The sequence below is a fragment of the Cetorhinus maximus genome, chromosome 4, assembly GCF_964194155.1.
Source record: "Cetorhinus maximus chromosome 4, sCetMax3.hap1.1, whole genome shotgun sequence".
Classification (NCBI taxonomy): domain Eukaryota; kingdom Metazoa; phylum Chordata; class Chondrichthyes; order Lamniformes; family Cetorhinidae; genus Cetorhinus; species Cetorhinus maximus.
Window position 1 is genome coordinate 1,190,868 of NC_135882.1, and position 25,509 is coordinate 1,216,376.

At 41.8% G+C, this 25,509-nt stretch overlaps 1 protein-coding gene across 4 annotated transcripts in view; it reads right to left on the reverse strand.

Moving 5' to 3' along the window:
* Positions 1 to 9,922: 9,922 nt before the first annotated feature.
* nt5c3a (5'-nucleotidase, cytosolic IIIA) overlaps positions 9,923 to 25,509 on the reverse strand; it is a 32,049-nt gene continuing 16,462 nt past the window's right edge. For all 4 annotated transcript variants that reach the window (XM_078539799.1, XM_078539801.1, XM_078539800.1 and 1 more), the window contains 7 exons: positions 18,600 to 18,669; positions 17,566 to 17,612; positions 17,404 to 17,489; positions 14,186 to 14,275; positions 13,217 to 13,379; positions 11,533 to 11,733; positions 9,923 to 10,707 (listed from right to left, as the gene is read on the reverse strand). In XM_078539799.1, coding sequence (XP_078395925.1) covers positions 10,606 to 10,707; positions 11,533 to 11,733; positions 13,217 to 13,379; positions 14,186 to 14,275; positions 17,404 to 17,489; positions 17,566 to 17,612; positions 18,600 to 18,669 — 759 coding nt within the window. In that variant the 3' untranslated portion in view covers positions 9,923 to 10,605. The remainder of the gene's footprint in view (positions 10,708 to 11,532; positions 11,734 to 13,216; positions 13,380 to 14,185; positions 14,276 to 17,403; positions 17,490 to 17,565; positions 17,613 to 18,599; positions 18,670 to 25,509) is intronic.

Genomic DNA, 25,509 nt, shown 5'->3' on the forward strand with positions numbered 1-25,509 from the left:
CACTCCAAATTAGTTTTACTTGAAGTCCAATTTCACATGCAGTTTAATAACAACAACAATCACGGCTCATACCAAAAAAAATTTAATATTCCATTAGTACTTGAAAGCATACCTTGCAACTTATTATATTCTACTTCTTTGTTGGACAATCTTTTATTCAATGAGAACCAGTCAAATTTCTGTTTTAATTTATATTTTGGGTGACTAGGACTGATTGCCAGTATGCAACACTAGAATGGAAAGTGGAGATTCAATGCCTATCACCCTATGTGTTACGGACAATGAGATCTACACAGCATTCATGGATAAAATGAATTCATGGAGGAAAAGAATGGAACCAATTGCTGTGGGTCTTGTTCTGTGTGAGGCATTTTCTCCAAGTAGGGTATTCAACTTTGAGATTGCTAGTTTGTTAATGGATGTTGCCTTTAAATGATAGTTCACATAGGTTGCTCCCACTACCTGTTGTAATGTACAACTGTCACCTCCAAATCCACCAGGCCAGTGCCAGCTTAAAGGAGAATGTTGGTCAGGTTGCAATTCTAACTATTTGTAATGTACAGGTTCCAAAGACATGTCAAATTTTACATTTTATTTCCCCTCTGCACAGGCTCTGGGCTGTGCTCCCACCCTATAGTCTGATGCAATCTGATTACAATACTAGGAACAAAGACTCAATACTTGCTTTGAACAATATAAAACACTAATCGTGCCCTACTTTGAATTGTATAAGCAGATGATTTATGCAAAATGGGTGGTTATGGAAAATAAGTCACTGGTGTCCTTGCTTGGCTGGTAGAACTTACTCGTGAATTGGATGTTGTTGCTACAGGAAAAGAGCAGGGGACTAGAACTAATGGGATAGCTGTTTCAAAGAGCCAGTATAGGTATGTGGGGCTGAATGGTCTCCTGTAAGATTCCATTTTTCATAAACCACCTTCACTTGTGCACATTAATGTTATTTTTCACTTTCCTGAGACTGGTGTGAAATAAATGTACAAATGAAACTAACACAGAACTCTGTCTCAGCACCTGTAATGTAACCATGGTAATGAGACCTCTTCACCTCAGGTAGAGGACACAATGGTCAGGTTGCAAACCATGTGTGTCACCTTACCTCCAGACTTGCTTCCCTAACAAAGTACTCACAGCTCATATGGTTTCTCAATCTTCCTCAATAATCTGATAGCTGCTGTCCTCTTACTATTTGGAAGGCCGGTGTAGGGATCAGATTAGTGCCAGCTGCCTGGAGTTGGATCCTTGTTCCAGATGAAGTAGACTCAGGGTCTGCCTCCTTTCCCTAGCCATGGTTCAATGAATAATCACTGAAGGCCTGCCTTCAGGTAGAGAACTCAAGGAGAAGCAGCAGCAGTAGCTTACTAATCACTGTCCAGGTAGGCGATGGCATAGTGCTATTGTGGCTGGGCTAGTGATCCAGAAACCCAGGGTACTGCTCTGGGGACCTGGGTTCACCCACCATGGCAGATGGTGGAATTTGAATTCAATAAAAATCTGGAATTAAAAGTCTAATAATGACCATGAAACCATTGTTGTAAAAACCCATATGGTTCACTGATGTCTTTCAGGGAAGGAAATCTTGTCCTTACCTGTTCTGATCTACATGTGACTCCAGACCCACGGCAATGTGGTTGACTCTTAAATATCCTCTGAAGCAACTCAGTTGTAACAAACTGCTACAAAGGCACAAAAAAGGGTTGAAACTGGACAACCTCAGCCCTGTCAACCCTGCAAAGTCCACCTTATCGGGGCTAGTGCCAAAATTAGGGGCCAAAACAGCCTGACACAAGTCATCCTCAATCATACCTTACAGCACCCTCAGTGCCCCTCCATATTGGACGCCACTTGGAGGAAGCACTGAGGGTGGCAAGGGTGCAGAATGTACTCTGGGTAGGGACTTCAATGTCTACTGACTGCTATTGGCCAAGCCCTGAAGTACATAGATGGTGAGGGAACCAACAAGGCGGAAAAACACACTCATATACTCATCCTCACCAACCTACCTGCTGCAGATGCATCTATCCATGACAGTATTGGTAGGAGTGACCACCACCACCACCACAGTCATTGTGGAGATGAAGTCAAGGCTTTACATTGAAGATATTCTCCATCGTGTTGGAAGAGCTGTCTCACAGACTAGTCAAGCAACAGCCTGACATTGTCATCCTCACGGATAATGTCCCTGACACCACCATCACCATCCCTGGGTATGTCCTGTCCCACTGGCAGAGGTGGCAGCACAGTGCTTTATAGTCAGGAGGGAGCTGCCTTGGGAGTCCTAAACATGGCGTCAAGTCAAACATGGGCAAGTAAACCTCCTGCTGATTGCCATGTACTGCCATCCTTCAGCTGATGAATCGGTGTTGAACACCACTTGGAGGAAGCACTGAGGGTGGCAAGGGCACAGAATGTACTCTGGGTGGGAGACTTCAAAGCCCATCACCAAGAGTGGCTCGGTAGCACCACTACTGACTGAGCTAGCCAAGTCCTAAATTACATAGCTGCTAGACTGAGTCTGCGCCAGGTGGCAAGGGAACCAACATGAGGGAAAAACATACTTGACCTCATCTTCACGAACCTGCCTGCCACAGATGCATCTGTCCATGACAGTATCAGCAGGAGTGACCACTGCAGTCGTTGTGGAGACAAAGTCCTGCCTTCACATTGAGGATACTCTCCATGGTGTTGTGTCGCTACTACTGTGCTAAATGGGATAAATTTTGAACAGATCTTGCAACTCGAGGCTGGGCATCCATGACGCGCTGTGGGGCAGCAGCAGAATTATACCCGAACACAACCTGTAACCTCATGGCCCAGCATATCCCCCACTCTACCATTACCATCAAGCCAGAGGAGCAACTCTGGTTCAATGAAGAGTGCAGGAGGGCATGCGTCAGGCATACCTAAAAACGAGGTGTCAACCCGGTGAAGCTATAACACGACTACTTGCATGCTGAACGGCATAAGTAATAAACAGGGCTAAGCAATCCCACAACAGATCAGATCTAAGCTCTGCAGTCCTGCCACATCCAGTCATGAATGGTGGTGGACAATTAAGCAACTCACTGGAGGAGGAGGCTCCACAAATATCTCCATCCTCAATGATGGAGGAGCCCAGCACATCATTGCAAAAGATAAGACTGAAGCATTTGCTACAATCTTCAGCCAGAAGTGCCGAGTGGATGATCCACCTCGGCCTCCTCTGTAGGTCTCCAGCATCACAGATGCCAGTCTTCAGCCAATTCGATTCACTCCACGTTAGATCAAGAAACTGCTGAAGGCACTGGATACTGCAAAGGGTATGGGCCCTGACAATATTCCAGCAACAGTATGGAGGTCTTGTGCTCCAGAACTTGCCGTCCCCCTAGCCAAGCTGTTCCAGTACAGCTACAACACTGGCATCGACCTGGCTATGTGGAAAATTGCCCAGGTATGTCCTGTATACAAAAAGCAGGACAAATCCAACCCGGTTAATTACCGCCCCATCAGTCTACTTTCGATCATCAGTAATGGAAGGAGTCATCAAGAATGCTATCAACACTTGCTTAGCAATAACCTGCGCACTGATGCCCACTTTGGATTCCACCAAGGCAAGTCAGTTCCTGCCCTTATTACAGCCTTGGTTCAAACATGGACAGAAAAGCTGAACTCCTGAGGCGAGGTGAGAGTGACTGCCCTTGACATCAAGGCCGCATTTGACAGAATATGGCATCAAGGAGCCCCATCAAAACTGGAGTCAATAAGAATCAAGGGGAAAACTCTCCGTTGGTTGTAGTCACACCTAGCACAAAGGAAGATGGTTGTGGTTGTTGAAGGTCAGTCATTTCAGCTTCAGGACATCACTGCAGAAGTTTCTCAGGGTAGTGTCCTTGGCCCAATCATCTTCAGCTGCTTCATCAATGACCTTCCTTCCATCATAAGATCAGAAAGGGGGATGTTCGCTGACGATTGCACAATGTTCAGCACCATTCATGACTCCTCAGATACTGAAGCAGTCTATGTTCAAATGCAGCAAGACCCGGACAATATCCAGGCTTGGGCTGACAAGTAGCAAGTAACATACGCACCACGCAAGTGTCAGGCAATGACTGTCTCCAACAGGAGAGAATCCAACCATCGCCCCTTGATTTTCAATGACATTACCATCACTGAATCGCCCACTATCAACATCCTGGGGGTTACCATTAACCAGAAGCTTAACTGGACTAGCCATATAAATACTGTGGCTACAAAAGGTCAGAGACTAGGAACAATGTGACGAGTAACCCATCTCCTGACTCCCCAAAGCCTGTCCACCATCTCCGAGGCACAAGTCAGGAGTGTGATGGAATACTCCCCACTTGCCTGGATGAGTACAGCTCCCACAACACTTAAGAAGCTTGACACCGTCCAGGACAATGATTGGCACCATTTCCACAAACATTCACTCCCTCCACCACCGACGCACAGTAGCAGCAGTGTACAACATCTACAAGATGCACTGCCGGAATTCACCAAGGCTCCTTCAACAGCACCTTCCAAACTCATGACCACTACCATCTAAATCAGGGGCCAGTCTCAGGATATGGGGCAGGCCATTTAGGACTGAGACGAGCAAAAATTTCTTCACTGAGGGTGGTCAACCTGTAGAATTCTCTACCACAGAAGGCTGTAGAGGCCAGGTCACTGAGTATATTCAAGAAAGAAATTGATAATTTTTTGGATATTAGGGGCATCAAGGGGTATGGAGAGGAAGCAGGAATACGGCGTTGAGATAGAGGATCAGCCATAATCATAGTTAATGGCGGAGCAGGCTCGAAGGGCTGAATGGCCTACTCCTGCTCCTAGTTTCTATGACGAGGGCAGCAGAGATAGATGGGAACATCACTACCTAGAAGTTCCCCTCCAAGTCACACACCATCCTGACTGGGAAATATATCACTGTTCCTTTAATGTCACTGGGTCAAAATCCTGGAACTCCCTTTCTAACAGCACTGTGGGTGTACCTACACCACATGAACCACTGCAGTCCAAGAAGGCAGCTCACCACCACCTTCTCAAGGGCAACTAAGGATGGGCAATAAATTCTGGCCCAGCCAGCGAAGCTCACATCCCATGAATGAATAAAAAAATTGTTGCTGAGCATCAATCACTGGGAGCCAAGAGTTTGAAGGAACTGGTAAAAGATTGAGATTTCTCAAGAAAGCTTGGCTCTCTGTCACTTTAACTAGCTTCTCATACGAAGCTTATATAATCGTTGGTAATAAAAGCAAAGTGCTGGAAAAACTGAGGAGGTGCAGCAGCATCTATGGAGAGAGAAACAGAGTTAAAAAGAGTCCAATATGACTCTTCTTCAGAATGGTGTTTATCAGACTGCAGGGAAAATATATTTGTTGCTCTTTGATTCCATATATTCCAAACCATTCAGGGCATAAGATGTCATTTCTGTACCAGAGTCTACCCTTTCCAATAGCAAAGATCTGGACAAATTGTCAGTGCAGCAATATTGGGGCAGCCCTTAAACCAGGACAGAGAGAAATTGCTCCACTGCACCTGAATATTCACTATCAGCCTGAGATAGCCATATAGCTTTCACAGAACCAAAGCTGCTTTATTGCCTGACTGTGGTCTATGCTGTACGATTGCCTAGAACAATGCCTCTGCATGCAGAAGTCCAAATACATGGTTAATCACCACTTACTGAACTAGGAATGTTTGAATACAAGTCAGTTGCTACCAGAATTATAAGCAAATACACTGCAGCCTCTGTAGATTCTGTGAACAAGGCCTCCTCGTCTGAGGCTCCATACTGCTCTGATCCTGTAAATAAAGTTATAGGGATGATGAGAACAGGTGGTGGCCATTCAGCTTCTCGAGCCTGCTTCACCATTCAATTAGATCATGGCTGATCTGCACCACAAATCTATTTTGGCTTCAGTCCTAGAAATCATTACCTATAAACCCAGAATCCACAGCCTTTTGGAGAAATTTGCATATTTCCACTACCCTTTGTGTGATGAAGTGCTTGCTGATTCCACTTGTGTTGCCTTGCTCCAGTTTTGAAATTACATCCCTTCATTCTGAATTTCCCCCACCAGAGGATATAGTTTCTCTATCGACCCTAACAGATTTCTATCATTTTGATCAGCTCTTAATCTTCTAAACTTGGCAAGACAAGATTATGCAACCTGTCATCGTACTTGAACCCTGTTCTATTATTATGTTGAATGATTTGGTATCTTTCAAATAAATGTGTTCTATTGCCTCCAAAGTCAATGTGATCTTCCTGAGGTGTGCTGCCAAAAATTGAACACAATTACATCCCATTGGGGTCTAACCAAGGCTCTGTACAACTGAAGTATTACTTTCTCCCTTTTGAATTCAAACCTTCCTCTGAGGCAAAAAGCCAGCATTCCATTAGCCTTTTTCATTGCTTTCTGACTTCAAAGAATTCCAAAGGCAACTCCTTAAGAGTAGAAGAACAATTAATTAGGACTTGAGTTTCAGTAAGGGTAATTGCTGAACCTTGTGCTTTGGAGTAAGAAAGTGCTTCAACACAATGTCCTCAGTTTAGTAATTTAGTGCTACCGCCCTAGCTCGTTCATGGAGAATCAGGCTTTTATTTAAAAAAAAACTTTTTATAGGTCTTTCACTAAACAATTTTATTTTGAAACTATTTACTTTCAATAAAAGTGTTAGTATTTTGACAGCAAAGTGTGTAGAAATCTCATGTTTTAGTAGAGAATGTTTTTGGTAAAATTTATATAAAAAGTTCCTTTTTGTGAGAACATTAGTTTTTTGCAGTCAAACTATGCAAGTTTCAGTTACACATGTTGAAATCTTTTGGCAAATACTGCAGTATTTAATTTGCTTTAAAAATACCATGTCCAGCTCAATCTTTTGTCTGCTGCTCAAATTAAGACAAATGTTGCCAATAAATGGTTTTATGTAGTATGTACACAGGTTGCAGTGAATAAATGGAACCCATGTGGATAGTTTGTATGTGTGTGTGTGTGTGTGTGTGTGTGTTCAGGATCTGCTGTATTTATACTTATTTCTAACTCTGGTATGGCATATATTCCATTTCTAAAAACCACGTAGGGCATTAAGTTCACCATTACGTTCTATGCATAGGGTGTTTTTTCCCCTGAAATTATTGGGATTTTGCAAGTTATAGAGAGACACTTCACTCATGGACAAAGAAGAGTTTGTTTATGCAGTTGAATGACTGAGCTGTACATTACCCACTGTTACTGTATTAGAATCATTCCACAGGCTGGGGAAGGCAAAGCACTTTTAGTGTGTTTAATAGTGGCGTGGCAGGGCTTGATAACATTTTCATCAGTGAATATGGGTTCAGCTCCTTGTTATCCAGAGGTGAGTCTGGGATCTTTTGTTTTTGGTGCTTCAGCCAATACTCACCTGAATCAGCAAATGTCACACAGGCATTCTGACCACAGTTGAGGGTTTTGGTTCTAGATTAAATAACTGAATGGACCTTGTCATAGGTAGCACTGGAAGCATGGGGAAAGGTGAAGGAGGAGACATGTTATTGTGGCCTGAAACTTCCACTCAGTAGCATGAAACACCAAAAATACACTGCACCTCAGATGTAGGGTGTGTTTTGAGAGACTCTCACAGGGTGCTTGTATATTCAATATTTAATTATTTTATTGGTCATTCCACAGTCTAGTGTATAGAGAAAGAAAACCATCCCTTTAAAATATCTTTTCTGTGATTTGGGAGGAAGGATGAATGTCACCTCTGGGATGAACTTCTGAAAATGAGGTGGTGGGATGGACATGCAATATCACTAATGTGATATACACATCTCAGGATCCATAGCAGAGAACTGGGAGGAAATTGGTTTTTACCAATACACCAACCTGAATAATTTGGGGAATCTATTGATGGAAACCAGTTTTCAACATTATTGATCTCTTTTCATCCAGTACTTATGTTATCTCAACATCTCTTCTGCAGCACTGAACTTACTTCTATTCAGAATGAAAGGACAGAAGTCCCTTTAAAAAAAAAGCATAATCTCTCAGTTACTGATACTGAATTCCATCTTAATTTTAAGCTCTTTCACCCATCTTTTCAAAATCACTGCAGCTTCCTTTAGAACTACTACTACTCAGCTTACTACTATTTATGGAGTCTTTAATTCTGACTTTTTACCCACTGTGGTCTTGTCTGCTAGTACACTCATGTTTGTACACTGTCCCTTCCTGTCACATTCTGCTGATCATTACCTTACATTATTATCTTGTCCTTTCTCTAACTTTCCAAATCTCCCCTAATGTTAGCCTGCCTGCACCCCCCACTGCCCAATCACTAATTAGAGCTCTCTTTACAGCTCTAGCTCTACAATCCACTGGGACACTGGTCCCCGTGAGGTTCAGGCGAAGGCCATCCCAAAGATTCATCTCCCTCTTTCCCTAATACTAGGGCCAGTGCCCCATGAATCAAAAGCCATTTCTCCCACACCAATCTTTGAACCACACATGCAACTCTTTGCTCTTATTTCCCCTATGCTAATTTGCTCATGGCTCAGGTAGTAATGCAAAGATTACCACTTTTGTGTTTCTGCTTTTCAATTTAGCTCTAAGCTACTCAGACTCCCTTAGCAGAACCTCTTACTTAGTTCTGTGTATTAGTACCCATGTGGACCACAACAACTGGATTTCTTCACTCAGCGGGTGGTAAATCTTTGGAATTCTCTACCCCAGAGGGCTGTGGTAGCTCAGTCATTGAGTATATAATACAAGGCAGTGATTGACAGATTTTTAGATTAAGTTATCAAGTGATATTGTGGGAAAATGGTGTTGAGGTAGGAGATCTGCCATGATCTAGCAGAGGGGGCCAAATGGCCTATGCCTGCTCCTATTTCCCATGTTGCTATGATCACACATATATGCACCATCTCCCACATGCTACAGCTGCCACACATCACCTGCCCCATCTTTACTGTTTTATCTCAATTAGGTTTAGAAATGTCACTTGACATCTGTAGTTATATCAAGTGGTGAACTAGCTAAGCTAGAAATTTAATGCAATACTTATATTTCCCCCATTCCCAGTTTAACCTACTACTCCTGTTTATGGAGAGAGAAAAAAAACTTAAAACTCACCAACTACTTACCTACCTGCTCACCTAATTAATGCTTCTAAGCTTCAGCTCTCATGCCCTACTGCTGGTCTCTGGCTCCCTCTTTCAGACCACTCTTTTTTGTAAAAGGTCAGAACAGCATCTCCTCACTCATTGCACTGAATTCCCTACTCAAATTCCAAAGCTCAGTCTTAAGCTGCATTCGGTCATGTGCTGCTACCTTTGTGCTTGCTTCATGTGCTTAGTATGACCATCTTATACCAGCTGAAATTCTACAGAGAAACTAGTTCTATTTAACCAACTGTAGCTAGCTCGCCAGAAGGGAGTTTATCCCCAAATCTGGAAGAAACTTAAACTTTAACAGTAAATTGTAGTTAAATGCTAAATGCAAACTAAATTCTAGAAAGAGATTAACCCTCGAAATTTCCTCACTTACCAAATTCCCAAGCTCACGCGTGCTCTCGAGTTGTACTCAGTCATGAGCTGCTTCATATGTTTCATATTCCTTTCGAAAATTCAGATGGCTGAGATAAAGGATATTTTGTTCTTAAGCTCAAAGCAAATCGTCTCACTGTTGGATTGAATGGCAGATGAGTTTTTATAAATGATTGGATCAGGTGAACCACACTGAGCACCACTCAAAACTATTTTTTTTGGATAATATTGCTAATTGTATTGACGAATGTGGCCTCATCCAATTGCTTACTTTAAACAGACTGATTATATACGCAATATTAATTGTATTGCTGAATGTAGTTTCAGCAAGGTTGATCTGGTCCAACAATATTGAAAAGATTGAAACACTAAAAGAGATCATTATAAAAACTTCTCAGATAGAGTGGGAGAGTTTATTGCAGTAAATTAAATGCTTTAAGAGAGCAGACCCAATGTTCAAAACTCTCCACCAATTTAACGTACTGAATAACCATTTCTTTCATGTACATCATTAATTTTAAAATATACAGATAACAATGTTCAATAGGCAACACAAACTATAACCAAATAAACAAAAAGCATCCTCAGAATTATCTACAACTACAGAACATTTGCAAAAAATTTTAAAAACTGCCTCAGTTCATCTCTTGGATAGAACCTGTCATAGTTATATGTGGGCAATTTATCCATTCAGTACACCAAGCTTACAATATTCAAAACCTCATTAAACAGCATATACTGTAATAACACACATGGAAATGCTTTGAAATGTTAAAGCCAGAATTTAAACTATTACATTTAGAGGTAGTTTAAATCTGCCAGTGGCTGACATAGTTGTATAACTGCTTATCTTCATAAAGAAGCAGCAAAGTTCCCTTTATTCACTTCGAGGACACATCATTGTTACTTTTGTGCAAACTTTAAGAATACATATTTTCTTCAGCACCAGGTGTTGGAGAATGTGCATTTTCAATAAATGGGGCTGTTCAATTACACAACACAAAAAGCAGAAGAGTATTTCAGTTTCAAGCTCCCACATGCCTGGATGTCTTCAGTGCTCATCACAGAATCTTCTGGAGGATAGCATTGGTCAGATCTAGTGTCTCTTCTTTCACCAGTACTATATCATAGGAGTCAATGTACTTTTCTAAACATTCTTCCACCTATGCACATTTAAAAAAAGATACTTAAGTTTAGAACTATGTACATCTGATTCTTGGATGCTAGATGCAATATATTGGGTAGTGAATAGTGTTAATCTTGAGAAGAAATAGATTTGTTTGCCATATAGATATAACATCTCAACTTTCAATAAAATGAGTGTAAAGGCTCTGGTACAATACATCTTAGACTGGAGTATGTTTGCTAGGCCACTCACTTGTATCATATGGATAATGAATTAATTTACATACGTTCCTTCGAGATAGAAAATCGCAGCAGCAAAATGGAAAATGGCTGACAAACAGAAATGTGAATCTTACTTAATAGGCATATTAACCTTCTGCATTTTCAACAAAGCATACCAATGGAATATATGCAATTCTGTAAGTTTGTAACTCTTCCTGCAGTTTTCCCTGCATATTGAACTAATGTCCAATTGTATCAGCACAACTTCACATTTGCCAAATTTAGACAAGCCAAACAGTACTGGCTGGCTAGCAGGTCACAATAGTTCTGTGGCCAAAGTAAACTGCAGTTCTCCAGCCACTGGCTATTGCTGATGTACAACTGCATATTACATTAAATCATGTCTACCACTGCCACTTCAGAACTACGTTACTAAAATATTGTGGAATAAACATGAGATTCAATTTCAACAAACACAAATGTTTGTAAATGTGTTGGCTCACTGAGGTCCTGCTGGTTTATTATGATAGAGAATGCTTCTGCTTATTTGATGAAAATATCACAAGCATGGGAATATTCTACAGATTTCCATTGACCCTAATTTGAATTAAAAATTTAACGATTAATCTAAAATTTCTTACTTTATCATTTAAGAATCCAATCTTGAGAATGCTTTCAACATTTTGAACGCCATCTGCCATACTCAAGTCTCCCAGTGAATCACCCAGAAGGATGATATTACAATTCTCTTTCAGTTGGTTGAAGTACTCAGAGCTCCTTAATGCTCCATCATGTTTATTGTAGACATGGATGAGTTCACCTTTAAAGCCTTTCAGAACACCCTGAAATAAAAAATCTTAGCTGAATTACTTCAGTTCCCAGCTCATAGCAAACACATGCATGAGCTGATAACATGTGGGATGACTTATTTTTATAAAAAACTCACCTATTAAAAATAACTACGACTGTTTAAAAATGTGGGTCAGGAGATCAAAGTTAAACATCTTTCATGTGGGCTATATAACAAAGACTTTTTTCAAGTGTAGTCACTGTGTAATACTATAATCTAATGCAAGAAAGAACTTAAGTTCTGTTACGATCCTTGGCCAGACCCAAGTCGTTGCCAAGATCCAGTTAGGGTTAAAGTAAGCAAAGTTTGAGATTTAAGACACTTGCTCAGTCAATAAAGCCACAGATTCCATGGGTTTTGAACAAAAAAACGAACTACTATACAAGGTCAGAGATAAAATAATTTAGAATATCTATCTTGTACTCTAGCATTCAGGGTTAATATGAGATGTGTGTGAATTAACAAGCAAACTCCGGTAGAACTTACCATACTACACAATAAATGGCAGATGCGACCAAGAGAGAGTCCATGGCTTTCTCAACAACCCACTCAGATGTCAGTAACACTGATGCAACCAATCTCACAAACTCTGTCTCTCTCACAAGCGATTCCAATCTTCTTTACCTTGGAAGATCTAACCTGGGAATTCTCTTTAAAAGTCACTACAATTTGGATGACATCAACAACGGCCCACTTGCAGGGTTTCACTCTCGTTTCCCGAGATTCTGTTCTCCTGGATTCCCAAGTCTGCACACAATCACCAACTCAAGCACAACATCTGCTCTTCGGCCATGCCGAGCAGAACACTACTGCTTCCAAAGGAGCCCCAATGGCTCACAGCACAGAGTTCCCAACCTTCAGCTGCCTTTTTGGATCTTCAAGGCTTCTCCGGAGATCTTGACTTGGGACAGCATCAACAACCGCCCACCTCGCAGGGTTTAAATCTCGTCTCCCGACATTCCATTCCCCTGGGTTCCTGAGTATGTACTCGAGCACCAACTCACCAGCACAACTTAAGATCTTTGGCCACGCCAAGACTGCTGCAGAGGGGTTTTGCCCCAATGCCCCACAGCACTTTACAGTGCCTAATAGGAGCCTCTTTCTCTGCTCCTCTCTTTTTAACTGAATTGAGACCTTTTCCTGTGCCTGTCCCTTCACTGGGACTCGTCTTTTGGGACCTCTCCTTGACTCCTGCCTGGGACACTTGTCTCCCATAGTGCTCCACTTTCAGTCACATGATCCAGGTTTTCACACTTTGTTTTCTTGCACAGGGGCACTGGACCCAAAGAACAAAACAGAATGCAGAACTGCGCATGTGTAGCCCACTCCCAGTCTGCACATGCGCAAAAGCTCAGAGGTCTGTTGGGAATTTAAGCGCCCAACCTCTGCTCTCACCGTTAAGTTTGACTTTCATGACAGTTCCCAATTTGCAAAGAATTCTAGAACACAATTAAACATTAAGACAACCAACTCACCTTCTCATCAAAGTCCATAAAGTTGGAGACTACTTTCACATTCGAGTGAAAGACACCAGCCTGAGAAATAATCTCCTCTAGTACATCCCCAATACCAGCTGAGAATATGAATACTGGGATGTTGTGCTCATTCAGCTTATCGAAAAACAGCTCATAACCATCTCTGGAATTAGACAATACATTTCAAATCGCAAAATTGAACTAAATTTGCACAGAATTATTTTTAAGAAACCAGAGCTATGTAACTAACCCTGAGAGGAACCTACGATTTCACACAACTTCGCAAAATGTTTATGGTATTGAGTTGCGGTTTCTCTCATACGTAATCAAAGTATCTGGGTACAAGTTTCGTTTTACTATCTTGCTATAAAAGATCATGAACTTGGGATATCTGGAGGTCTAATTGTTACCATAGATTAAACATTGATCCTGGACCTTCCTTAGGTTTCACAATGGATGAGAACTGTGCAACACAGTGCTGCAGTGACTTTCCAATCAAACTCAGCAGCTGCTTTATTATGAACAACTTCAACTAAAGGTCTCTATCCAATTATGTAGAATGGAAATAAATACTTCAAATTTCATATTTAAGTAATATTAAAATAATATTGAGAGAGGTATCAAGCCATATTGGCAGATATTGGAAATACTCTTACAAATGTTTGAACTGATTATACGTAAACTGTTAATACTGTCACATCAACTGACACACCCGAACTGTCCAAGTTGTTAGCGCTCTCTGCCCATTTTTATAGTTCAAGTCTCTAAAATACCTGTACGGAATATTTAAACAGTACAGTATAACACTGCAGAACTCCACTGAGTAGTGATGCATTTATTACAAATACTTGTTACTGTATAATAAAACATTTATAAGATGCAATGTTCAAACAAACTGCTCATGTAGTTATACATTTCTGCGCCATTCATGGACTGCACCCTCCACCTCATCTGAAACCCTTGCAATACCTCAGCATCACGTCCGATTCCCTCACCACCGCAGCCAGTTTCCCTTTCTCAATACCTTGTTCAATCAGTAAATTGTGAGCTTTTGTCCACCTGTACAAGAGAGTTTTTATTTTGAAAGCTGTTGGTACATACAAGAAACAGAAACATGGAAAACTTAGGAAGGAATTCCTTTTATCTCATTGTAATGATCGCTATCAAAAACTGAACTGTAAATAATGAAACAATTAGTTGGCTAGTTTTTAAGGCCAGTATTTTAAAAACCATGTCATTTAAAATTGGTTTCACCCTTCATTCCATAAAGAATTGATCAAGAAACTTGTATTGTCTTTGATTTGGAGCATATGTTGCACTATACAGGTTGTAGGTCCAATGACTAGTACACACCTACAACACAGATTTCAAATCAGGATGTTAAATGGGGGTTCTCAGAGTTGAAGGGACAAGAAAATCTGTAAATGGAAGGATTTCCATCATTAACAGAATTAAAATAAATAATTTGGGTTTTAAACAAATCATAGAAAGTTTATGGCACAGAAAGAGGCCATTTGGCCCATCGTGTCTGTGCCGGCTGAAAGACAAGCCACCCAGCCTAAACCCACTTCCCAGCATTTGGGTGATTTCAGGAAGACTTCTTCACAGAAAGGGTAAGGACATGAGAATTAGGAGCAGGAGTAGATCATTCAAGCCCATTCAGCCATTCAATGAGATCATAATTGAGCTTCTGCTTAAAAACCATTTTCCTGCACTATCCCCGAATACAACCACAGAATCATAGAAAGTTCACGGCACAGGAAGAGGCCACTCGGCCCATCGTGTCAGCGCCAGCTGAAAAACGAGCCAACCAGCCTAAATCCCACTTTCCAGCATTTGGTCCGTAGTCCCACAGATTACAGCATTTGAGGTGCATATCCAGATATCTTGTAAATGAGTTGAGGGTTTCTGCTTCTACTCCCCTTTCAGGCAGTGCGTTCCAGACCCCCATAACCCTCTGGGTGAAAATATTTTTCATCTCCCCTCTAATCTTTCTACTAATGACTTAAAATCTATGCCCCCTAGTCACTGACCCCTCTGCTAATGTAAATAGGCCCCTCCCTCAACAATTTCATATATCTCAATCTAATCTCCCCTCAGCCTTCTCTGTTTCAAGCAGAACAACCCCAGCCTATCCAATCTTTCCTCATAGCTGCAATTTTCCAGTCCTAGCAACATCCTTGTAAATCTCCTCTGTACCCTCTCTAATACAATTACATCCTTTCTGTAATGCGGTGACCAGAACTGCACACAGTACTTCAGTTGCAATTTACGTAGTTCCAACATAGCCTCCCTGCTTGTGTGACCTCCCCAAAAGCATCACCTCACACTTCTCTGGGCTGAATTCTATTGCCCACCTGCCCAGTCCATTGATAACTTCCTGCATGTGACAGCAAACCTCCTCACTATCAACTGTGTAGCTAATCTGTGTCATCTGCAAACTTCTTGATCATTCCCCCTACGTTTACGTCCAAATCATTAATATATACTACAAAAAGGAGGGGGCCAAGTACTATGCACTGTGGAACCCCACCGGAAATAGCCTTCCAGTCACAAAAACATCCATCATCAATTACCCTTCGTTTCCTGCCACTAATTTTGTATCCAGCTTGCTACATCCCCTGGATCCCATGGGCTTTTATTTTTTTTAACTAGTCTGCCATATGGGGCCTTGTGAAAAGCCTTGCTAAAATCCATGTAGACCACATCAACTGCACTATCCTCATCAATTTTCCTTGTTACTTCCTCAAAACATTCAGTCAAATTAGTCAGACATGACCTTCCCTGAACAAATCCATGCTGATTGTCCTTGATTAATCTATGTCTTTCTAAATGACAGTTTATAACACCCTCAGAATTGATTCCAGTATTTTGCCCACTACCGAGGCCAGACTGACTGGCCTGTAATTATTCGGTCTATCCCTCGCTCCCTTTTGAAACAAAGGTACAACGTTAGGAGACCTCCAATCCTTCGGCACCTCACCTGTAGCCATTGAGGATTGGAAAATGATGGTCAGACCTTCCGCTATTTCCTCCCTGGCTTCTTTTAACAGCATGTGGTACATTTCATACATCGCTGGTGATTTATCCACTTTCAAAGATGCTAATCCCCTTAATACTTCCTCTCTCCCTGTGTTTATCACATCCAATGTTTCACACTCCTCATTAACTACAATGTCTGCATCATTCCCCTCTTTGGTGAAGACAGACGCAAAGCATTCATTAAGAACCATACCAGCATCCTCCGCCTCCACACATAGGTTACCTTTTTGACCTTTTATGGCCTTACTCTTTCCTTAGTTATCCTCTTACTCTTAATGTATCGATAAAACATCTTTGGGTTCTCCTTGAATTTGTTTGCATATGTCCAGTTTATCAATTATGTAAGTTTCATACTTATTTTAACGAACTGTGAATGCAGTCAGCCAGAAGGTCCCCCCACCCCCACCACTGCAAAGCCCAGGCCACTCAAAGACATCAGCTGGCACCATGTACAGGCTGAATGATGAGGGAATTCTCAGTGGTCACTCTCAGGTTGCTGTGATAGGGCCACAGATTGACTCTTAATTCTTTCTGATGTAACCTAATTGGCCACTCACCACCAGTGAAGGCTAGGCCAATACTACATTCTCATGGGAAGATACAAGGCAGCAGTTATAAATGTGCCGTTGGCAGAATTGCCCAAATTTTAGAACAAATGGCCAAAAGTACCACTTGTGAAAAGGACAGTAATATTACTTCTAGTCCTTTGGTAGTACGGAACTTGAGTTGACTGAAAAAGAGAGACTTTTTGTGTCAAAGCTTTTCATCTTGCACTCATCAGGGCAATTCACAAGAATATCAAATGTAAAGGGAACAACAATTTATACTGTATGAGAAGAGAGTGCTGATTGATTGGCAAGTGGACTCTAATGGGGTAGTGGCATTGCAATGGAGAATGCATCAGTACTCTCTTCTCAGATAAATTGTTGTTTCCCTTACATTTGGTATTCTTGCGAATTGTCTTGATAGGTACAAGGTGAAAAGCTTTGACAAAAAAAATCTTTTTTCAGCAGTAATATTACTTTAATGAGAGAAATAGTTTTTGTTCACACTTGGAGCCATCCTTGTGCAAGGCTGCTATTAGATAAAGACACCCATTTTTTTCAGATTCAACATTTATATAAAAGGGCAAGTTAAAGACTTACCATTCAACCATGAAAGGGTACTTCTCCTCAGCACTAATAGCCGGATCAACTTCAATTGGATAGTACTTATTCCTAATTTGGAACAACTACAAGAAAGAAAAATACAAATGAAAAATGAAAGCATGATATGAAATAAAGTAACTTTGTTGTTGAAACAAATACCTTTTTCTTACAGTCCTCTGAGATTAATTTGCAGTTGTCAATAATATCTGTCAAAATAAAAAGTAGAAGGAATAACATTATTAATGTTCAGCCAAATGTATCAAAAATCAATTCTGTAATTTCAGCTCTACTTTTATTCCAGTTATTTGGTATAGCTGTATGGGGTTTATGTTCCCGAACAGTCATATTGGACTCAAAATGCTAACTCTGTTTCTCTCTCTACAGATGCTACTCGACTTGCTGAGTTTTTACAGGACTTTGTTCTGATTTCAGATCTCCAGCATCCACAGTATTGTGCTTTTATTTTGGGGTTAATGCTTGTTTAGTAACATTCTATTTTACATACATGGTTAAGAAAGTTAGTTACCATCAGTAATCGTAGGCAACCAATATTGTTGTAACCTAATACATATAAATCATATCAGTAGTCATTCGAACCAACAAGGTTTGTGACAACCAGTGCTCAGCTTGCTGTTCTTGGCAGAGCAATAGTAGGACCACAGCAGTTGGCAAATGCTGAATGCAAAATATAAATCTGCCCAATATCATTAGTGGTCACAATGAAATGAGAGTCATAGGCTGCCATATTAATGGCAAAATCACCTTTAAAATGAAATGGGATTGACATCACCATATGGAAAAACCCACGGACTCAATACAGAACATTTGAACAGAAGGATGAAAAAGGACTTTCAATCTGATGAGTTAGATTGATGGTATAACTGTCGATGCACATCAGTTTATAGGAGCTGCCAACTGTTAAACAGGAGCTGGTGGTTTTATTGGTTGACCCCATAATGGCTTAGCCAATCTCCTCAGCAACTTAAAAATCCCAAAAAAAGAAAGGCCACCAGTAAGCCCATTTTGAAAATAAACCAAAAGTATCCTGTGGCAGGAATGAACAGAGCAGTTTAGTAAAAGCTCAGAACTGAGGTGACAGGTTTGAACTTTGTGGGCAAAAATCTCCTGTTTTCCAGCAACATGAAGGCACCAATTCAAATGGCCATAGAATTTTGTCATTATGAAGTACCTACTGTGACAGGTTGGACATCTTTTCCCATTGTGGAAGAACTTGCTTAGTGTCATATCAAAATCTGAGATTATCTGCCAACAAGTACAAGACACAATTAGTATTGGAAACTGCTGCAAACATCGATTTTCAAAGCGCATGGTCATGAAGCATTAAAAACAGGTTACCATTTACAGCAAGTTATTAATGTAAACATCTTTTCCCAATTGGTCTGCATTATAAAAAGTTATACTATACAGCACTTTTCGTGATACCATCAGATGTCTCGAGGCGCCTTACCATGAAGCACATTTTGAAGTATAGTAACTGTTGTCATGTAAAAAATACTGAATATTCAACTGTATTAGATCAGGGTATTCACATGACCCTGACTTTGACTATCCATCATTTGAACACAGGCACCTCAGTTTTATTTGCATTTGTATTTCTTATGTTTTAATCTGAATCTGGGGAATGGAAAGGGTTATTCTTAGCACTTTTGTCTCAATGATGGCCAAACTGTGAATCAGAACACCAGAATTAGCAGCTTATCTTATATGCAAATGTATGGCTAATTGGTTAATTTATATCTGGCCCCCATATGAACCTAAGTGGCACAAAGACAAAAAGGAGGAAATGCCCACAAGATGCTGGTGTTGTAATTCTGCAAAAGTTATCAGAAAACTAAATGCAATACCACAAAACTTTCATAAATAAAATTACAGCAGGCTGCAAAATGTCAAACATTTACAAATAAATTGTACCGTGGTAATCTATGCTACAATAGCCTAATTTAGTAAATATGTATTTGTAACAACATTATAGTTAAACTTTGATATTTTATATATGAAATGCAAATATCTGACTTAAAATGAAGTGCTACTTCACATACTGTCAGAATCATACCGGACATTTGGCCCATCATGCCTTTGCCAACTTTTCTCCCATTGCCCTCTAAAGTTCTTCTTTTCAAGATTTAACCAATTCATTTTAAAAGTTACTAATAAATCTGATTCCACTGCCCTTTCAGACAGCACATTCCAATTCATCATTCGATGCATAAAGATAAATTCTCAGCCCCCCTCTGGCTATTTTGCTAATGATCTTAAATCTGTGTTGTCTGGTTATCAACCCTTCTGCCATGGAAAACTCTCTCTTCATTAAAGCCCCACAGCCATCTCCAGCCGATTCCAAACCGTTCCCTTTATCTCTCTCTGCTGCTGGTCCCCTTCATCCATGACCAGTTACAGAATCTTGCTCATCTTGGTCACACAAACTCCTCCCTCACTTCTCCCTTGCCCCAACTGTCCAGATATCCTCCGACACCCCTAAAATGAAAATCTCTCACCTGTCCTTTAGATCATGTTTCTTAATTCTCAATGCTCAACGTCTATTTCATGTCTGTGAATAGTCTGGGCATTTCCTACATTAAAGTGCCTACATGAATGCACATTGTTGTATTTCTACCCATCACAAACACTTTGCCCACAATAGACCAGGGTAAAATTGTTTCAGAGCAAAACATTCAGTATGTATTTTTTATTCTTTCACAGGATGCGGGCATCACTGGCAAGGCCAGCATTTTTATTGTCCATTCTTAATTACCCTTGAGGTGGTGTTGGTGAGCCACACCTTGAACCACTGCAGTCCCTGTGGTATGGTACACCCAGAGTCCTGTTAGGGAGGGAGTTCCAGGATTTTGATCCAGTGACAGTGAAGGAACGGTGATATATTTCCAAGTCAGGATGATGCGTAACTCAGGAGGGGAATTTGCATGTGGTGGTGTTCCCATGTATCTGCTGCCCTTGTCCTTCTAGGTGGTAAAGAACACTGGTTTGGAAGTGCTGTCGAAGCAGCGTTGGTGAGTTGCTGCAGTGCACAAGGGAGTGAATGTTTAAGATGGTAGATGGGGTGCCAATCAGGTGGGCGGTTTTGTCCTGGGTGGTGTTGAGCTTCTTGAGTATTGCTGGAGCTGCACTCATCCAGATAAGTGGGTAGTATTCCATCACTCTCCTGACTTGTGCCTCATAGATGGTGCAGAGGCTTTGGGGAGTCAGGAGGTGAGTTACTCACCACATAATTCCTAGCCTCTGACCCGCTCTTGTAGCCACGGTATTTATATGGCTGGCCCAGTTCAGTTTCCAGTCAATGGTAACCCCCCCCAGGATGTTCATAATGGGGAATTCAGCAATGCTAATGCCCACTGAATGTCATAGGGCAATGGTTAGATTCTCTCTTGTTGGAGATGGTCATTGCCTGGCACTTGTGTGGCGCGAATGTTACTTGCCACTTGTCAGCCCAAGCCTGGATATTGTCCAGGTCTTGCTGCATTTAGATACTGAAGCAGTCCATGTCCGAGGAGTCTCAAATTCTTTCGAGTTATCAACAGTCACAGATTGCAACTCTTTCGAGTACAATCACAGTTCTTGGTTTCCAGGAGTGGGACATGAACCCACAACCCTCTGATTCAAAGGCGAGGGTGCTATGAACTGAGCCACAGCTGACACCTCGAGGAGTCTCAAATGGTGAACATTGTGCAATCATCAGCAAATATGCCCACTTGTGACCTTATGATGGAAGGAAGGTCATTGATGAAACAGCTGAAGATGGTTGGGCCTAGGACAATACCCTGAGGAACCAATATCCTTCAAAGGAAGGAAATCTGTTCAACATGGAAGAGTACTGATTCATGAGCTGAAGGGGATAGTATGTGGTAATCAGCAGGAGGTTTCCTTGCCCAGGTTTGACTTGATGCCATGAGACTTCATGGGATCCAGAGTCAATGTCCCAGGGCAATTCCCTCCTGACTCTATTCCACTGTGCTGCCACCTCTGCTGGTCTGTCCTGTCAGTGGGACAGGACAAACCCAGGAATGGTGATGGGGGTGTCTGGAACATTATCTGCAAGCTACGATTTTGTCAGTATGACTATGTCAGGCTGTTGCTTGACTAGTCTGTGGGACAGTTCCCCCAATTTTGGCTTAAGTCCCCAGAAATTAGTAAAGAGGACATTGCAGGGTGGACAGGGCTAGGTGTGCCATTGTTGTTTCTGGTGCCTAGGTCGATGCCGGTTGGTCCGTCCAGTTTCATTTCTTTGTGTAGACTTCGTAGCAATTTTAAACAGCTGAGTGGTTGCTAGGTCATTTCAGGGGGCATTTAAGAGTTAACCACATTGCTGTGGGTTTGGAGTCACATGTAGGCCAGACCAGGTAAGGATGCCAGATTTCTTTCCCTAAAGGATATTAGTGAACCAGATGAGTTTTTACAGCAATTGACAGTGGTTTCATGGTCACTATTACCAAGCCTAGTTTTTAATTCCAGACTTAGTCATTGAATTTCAATTTCACCAGCTGTCGTAGTGGGATTTGCACCCACGTCACCAAAGTATTAGACTGGGCCTCTTGATTCCTAGTCCAGTGACATTACCACTACACCAGAGCCTTCCTATAAATCCATGTAATTGTTAGGGTTTCAATACATGAACACGTAGATAAGCATGTCCATATTTCTTTTCAAATTGAGACTGCTAGATGAAAAGCCAAGGCTAGCTATGCAGAACACTGCAGTCAGAGAGAGCGAATGCGTGTGCGCATGAATGGGCACACACACATAGGAGTCGGTCATTCAGCCCATCGAGCCTGTCCTGCCATTCAATACGATCATGGCTGATTATCCATTTTTTCCCCACATTATCCCCATATCCTTTATGTAACTGGATATTAGAAATCTGTCAATCCCTGCTTTAAACATACTCAATGACTGAGCTTCCACAGCCCTCTGGGGTAGAGAATTCCAAAGGCTCTCAACCCTCGAGTAAAAAACATTTCTCTTCATCTCGGTCCTCAGTGGCATCCCCCTTATTTTGAAATTGTGTCCCCTGGTTCTAGACTCCACAACCAGGGAAACATTTTACCTGTTATCTACCCTGTCTATCCCTTTAAGTACTTTGAAGGTATTTTGTAGATTTCAATGAGATCTCCTCTCATCCTTCAAAACATTAGAGAATACAGGCCCAGTTTCCCCAATCTCTCTTCATAGGACAGTCCTGACATCCTGGGAACAAGTCTGGTGAACATTTGCTGCACTCCCTCAATGGCAATAAGATCCTTCCTAAGGTAAGGGGACCAAAATTGCGCACAGTACTCCAGGTGCGGTCTAACTAAGGTTCTATACAATTGAAGCAAGACTTCACTACTCCTGTACTCAACCCCTCTTGCGATAAAGGCTAACATACCATTAGCCTTCCTAATTGCCCGCTGCACCTGCACGTTAGCGTTCAGTGACTTATTGACAAGGACACCCAGGTCCCTTTGTACATCTTCACTTTCTAATCTCTTACCATTTAAGAAATACTCTGCACATCTGTTCCTCCTACCAAAGTGGATAACCTCAGATTTTTCCACATTATATTCCATTTGCCATGTCCTTGTCCACTAAGTCTGTCCAAATCCCCTTGAAGCCGCTTTACACCTTCCTCACAACACACATTCCCACCTCGCTTTGTGTCATCTGTGAACTTGGAAATATTACATTTGGTCCCCAGATCCAAATCATTGAATATTTATTGCGAAAAGCTGGGGCCCAAGTACTGATCCTTGTGATACCCCATTAGCCACAGCCTGTCAATGTGAGAATGACCTGTTTATTCCTACTCTGTTTTCTGCCTGTTAACCAATCCTTAATCCATGCCAGTATATTACCTTCTATCTCATGTGCTTTAATTGTGCTAATCAACCTCCTGCGCGGGACTATCAAAAGCCTTCTGAAAAATCCAAGAATACTACATCCACTGACTTCCTTTTATCAATTCTGTTAGTAACATCTTCCAAAAAGGAGTAATTTGACAAGGAAGTATTCAATGAACGGCATGGCACTAGGAAGTTCTGAGGAACAAAGGGACCTTGGTGTGCGTGTCCATAGATCTCTGAAGGCGGAGGGGCATGTTAGTGGGGTGGTGAAAAAGGCATATGGGACACTTGCCTTTCTCAATCGAGGCATAGGTTACAAAAGTAGGGAGGTCATGTTGGAGTTGTATAGAACCTTAGTGAGGCCACAGCTGGAGTACTGTGTGCAGTTCTGGTCGCCACATTATAGGAAGGATGTGATTGCACTGGAGGGGGTGCAGAGGAGATTGACCAGGATGTTGCCTGGGATGAAACATTTAAGTTATGAAGAGAGGTTGGGTTGTTTTCGTTGGAGCAGAGAAGACTGAGGGGCGACCTGATCGAGGTGTACAAGATTATGCGGGGCATGGACAGGGTGGATAGGGAGCAGCTGTTCCCCTTAGTTGAAGGGTCAGTCACAAGGGGGTATAAGTTCAAGGTGAGGGGCAGGAGGTTTAGGGGGGGATGTGAGGAGAAACTTTTTTACCCAGAGGGTGGTGACGGTCTGGAATGCACTGCCTGGGAGGGTAGTGGAGGTGAGTTGCCTCACATCCTTTAAAAAGTACCTGGATGAGCACTTGACACATCATAACATTCAAGGCTATGGGCCAAGTGCTGGTAAATGGGATTAGGTAGGCAGGTCAGATGTTTCTCACGTGTCGGTGCAGACTCGATGGGCCGAAGGGCCTCTTCTGCACTGTGATTCTGTGAAAAAACTCCAACAGGTTTATCAAACATGATTTCCCATTCATAAATCCATGCTGACTATGTCCAATCAGATCATTACTATCCGAGTGTCCATTTATCACACCCTTTATAATAGATTCTCGCATTTTCCCTACTACTGATGTAAGGTTAACAGGTCTGTGGTTCCCTGTTTTCTCTCTCCCTCCCTTCTTTAATAATGAAGTGACATTTGCTACCTTCCAATCGGCAAGAACCATTCCAGAATCTATAGAATTTTGAAAGATGATCACTAATGCACCCACTATCTCTATAGCTACCTCCTTCAACACTCAGGGGTGTAGATCATCAAGTCCTGGGGACTTAACCTTCAGTTCCGTTAATTTCTCCAATACAACCATCTTATTAATACAAATTTCCTTTAATTCCTCATTCTCCCTAATCCCTTCGATCTCTAATTCCAGGAGATTTCTTGTATCTTCCTCAGTAAGGCAGGCACAAAGTAATCATTTAGCTTCTCTGCCATTTCTCTATTCCCCATTATACATTCTATTCTTTCTTTCTTTATCAGTTTCTTGGTCCTCCTTTGCTGTATTTTAAAATGTTCCCAATCCTCAGGCTTTCTACTATTTCTGGCAACTTTATAGGCCTTTTCTTTTAACCTTATACAATCTTTAACTACCTTTGTTAGACACGGTTGACTGACTTTTCTTTTTGGGTTTTTCTGCCTTGAAGGATTGTATAGCTGCTGTAAACCATGGGCCGTAATTTCCTCGGAGTGGCAGTGTTGGATTGGCACTCCATGCCCATTTCCTGTGTGGATTTTCTTCTGTGCCTGTCTCATCTGGCCTTCCAACTCAGGCCAGGCGAGATCCAGGCAGCGCAGCTGTCTCCAAAGCCCAGCATCACAGTCCAGCTCCTTTGGGTTGAAGAAGGGCATACCCCCTTATTCATGGCACTAACTGCTGTAAGCCAAGTAAGTTTAAAGGTCCCATTGGAATTGACGGGCCAGGGAGAAGGTAAGTGGATAGGATTTGGGGTGTCAGAGCCCAGGGGGCATAGGGGATTTGGAGCTCAGCAGTGGTGGGTTCGGTTGGGTCAGGTGATATCCCACGAAGAGTCAGGCCGGCGGGGGGGTGGGTGCATGGAGAGCGGAGGCAGTTAGTGGGGCCTGGGGAGAGTCCCATGGGTGGGGGAGGGGAGTAGTCAGGTGCCACGGAGAATCAGTCTGGGTCTTTACAACAGTTACCCAGAAGTTTTAAAGAAAGGTTTTAATTCTTCTAACTTTCTGGGTAACTATTTGTGTCCCATCCGAAGTTTGCGATTTGTATCACATTTGCAGATGGTACCCAGCACAGGACAATTGCCC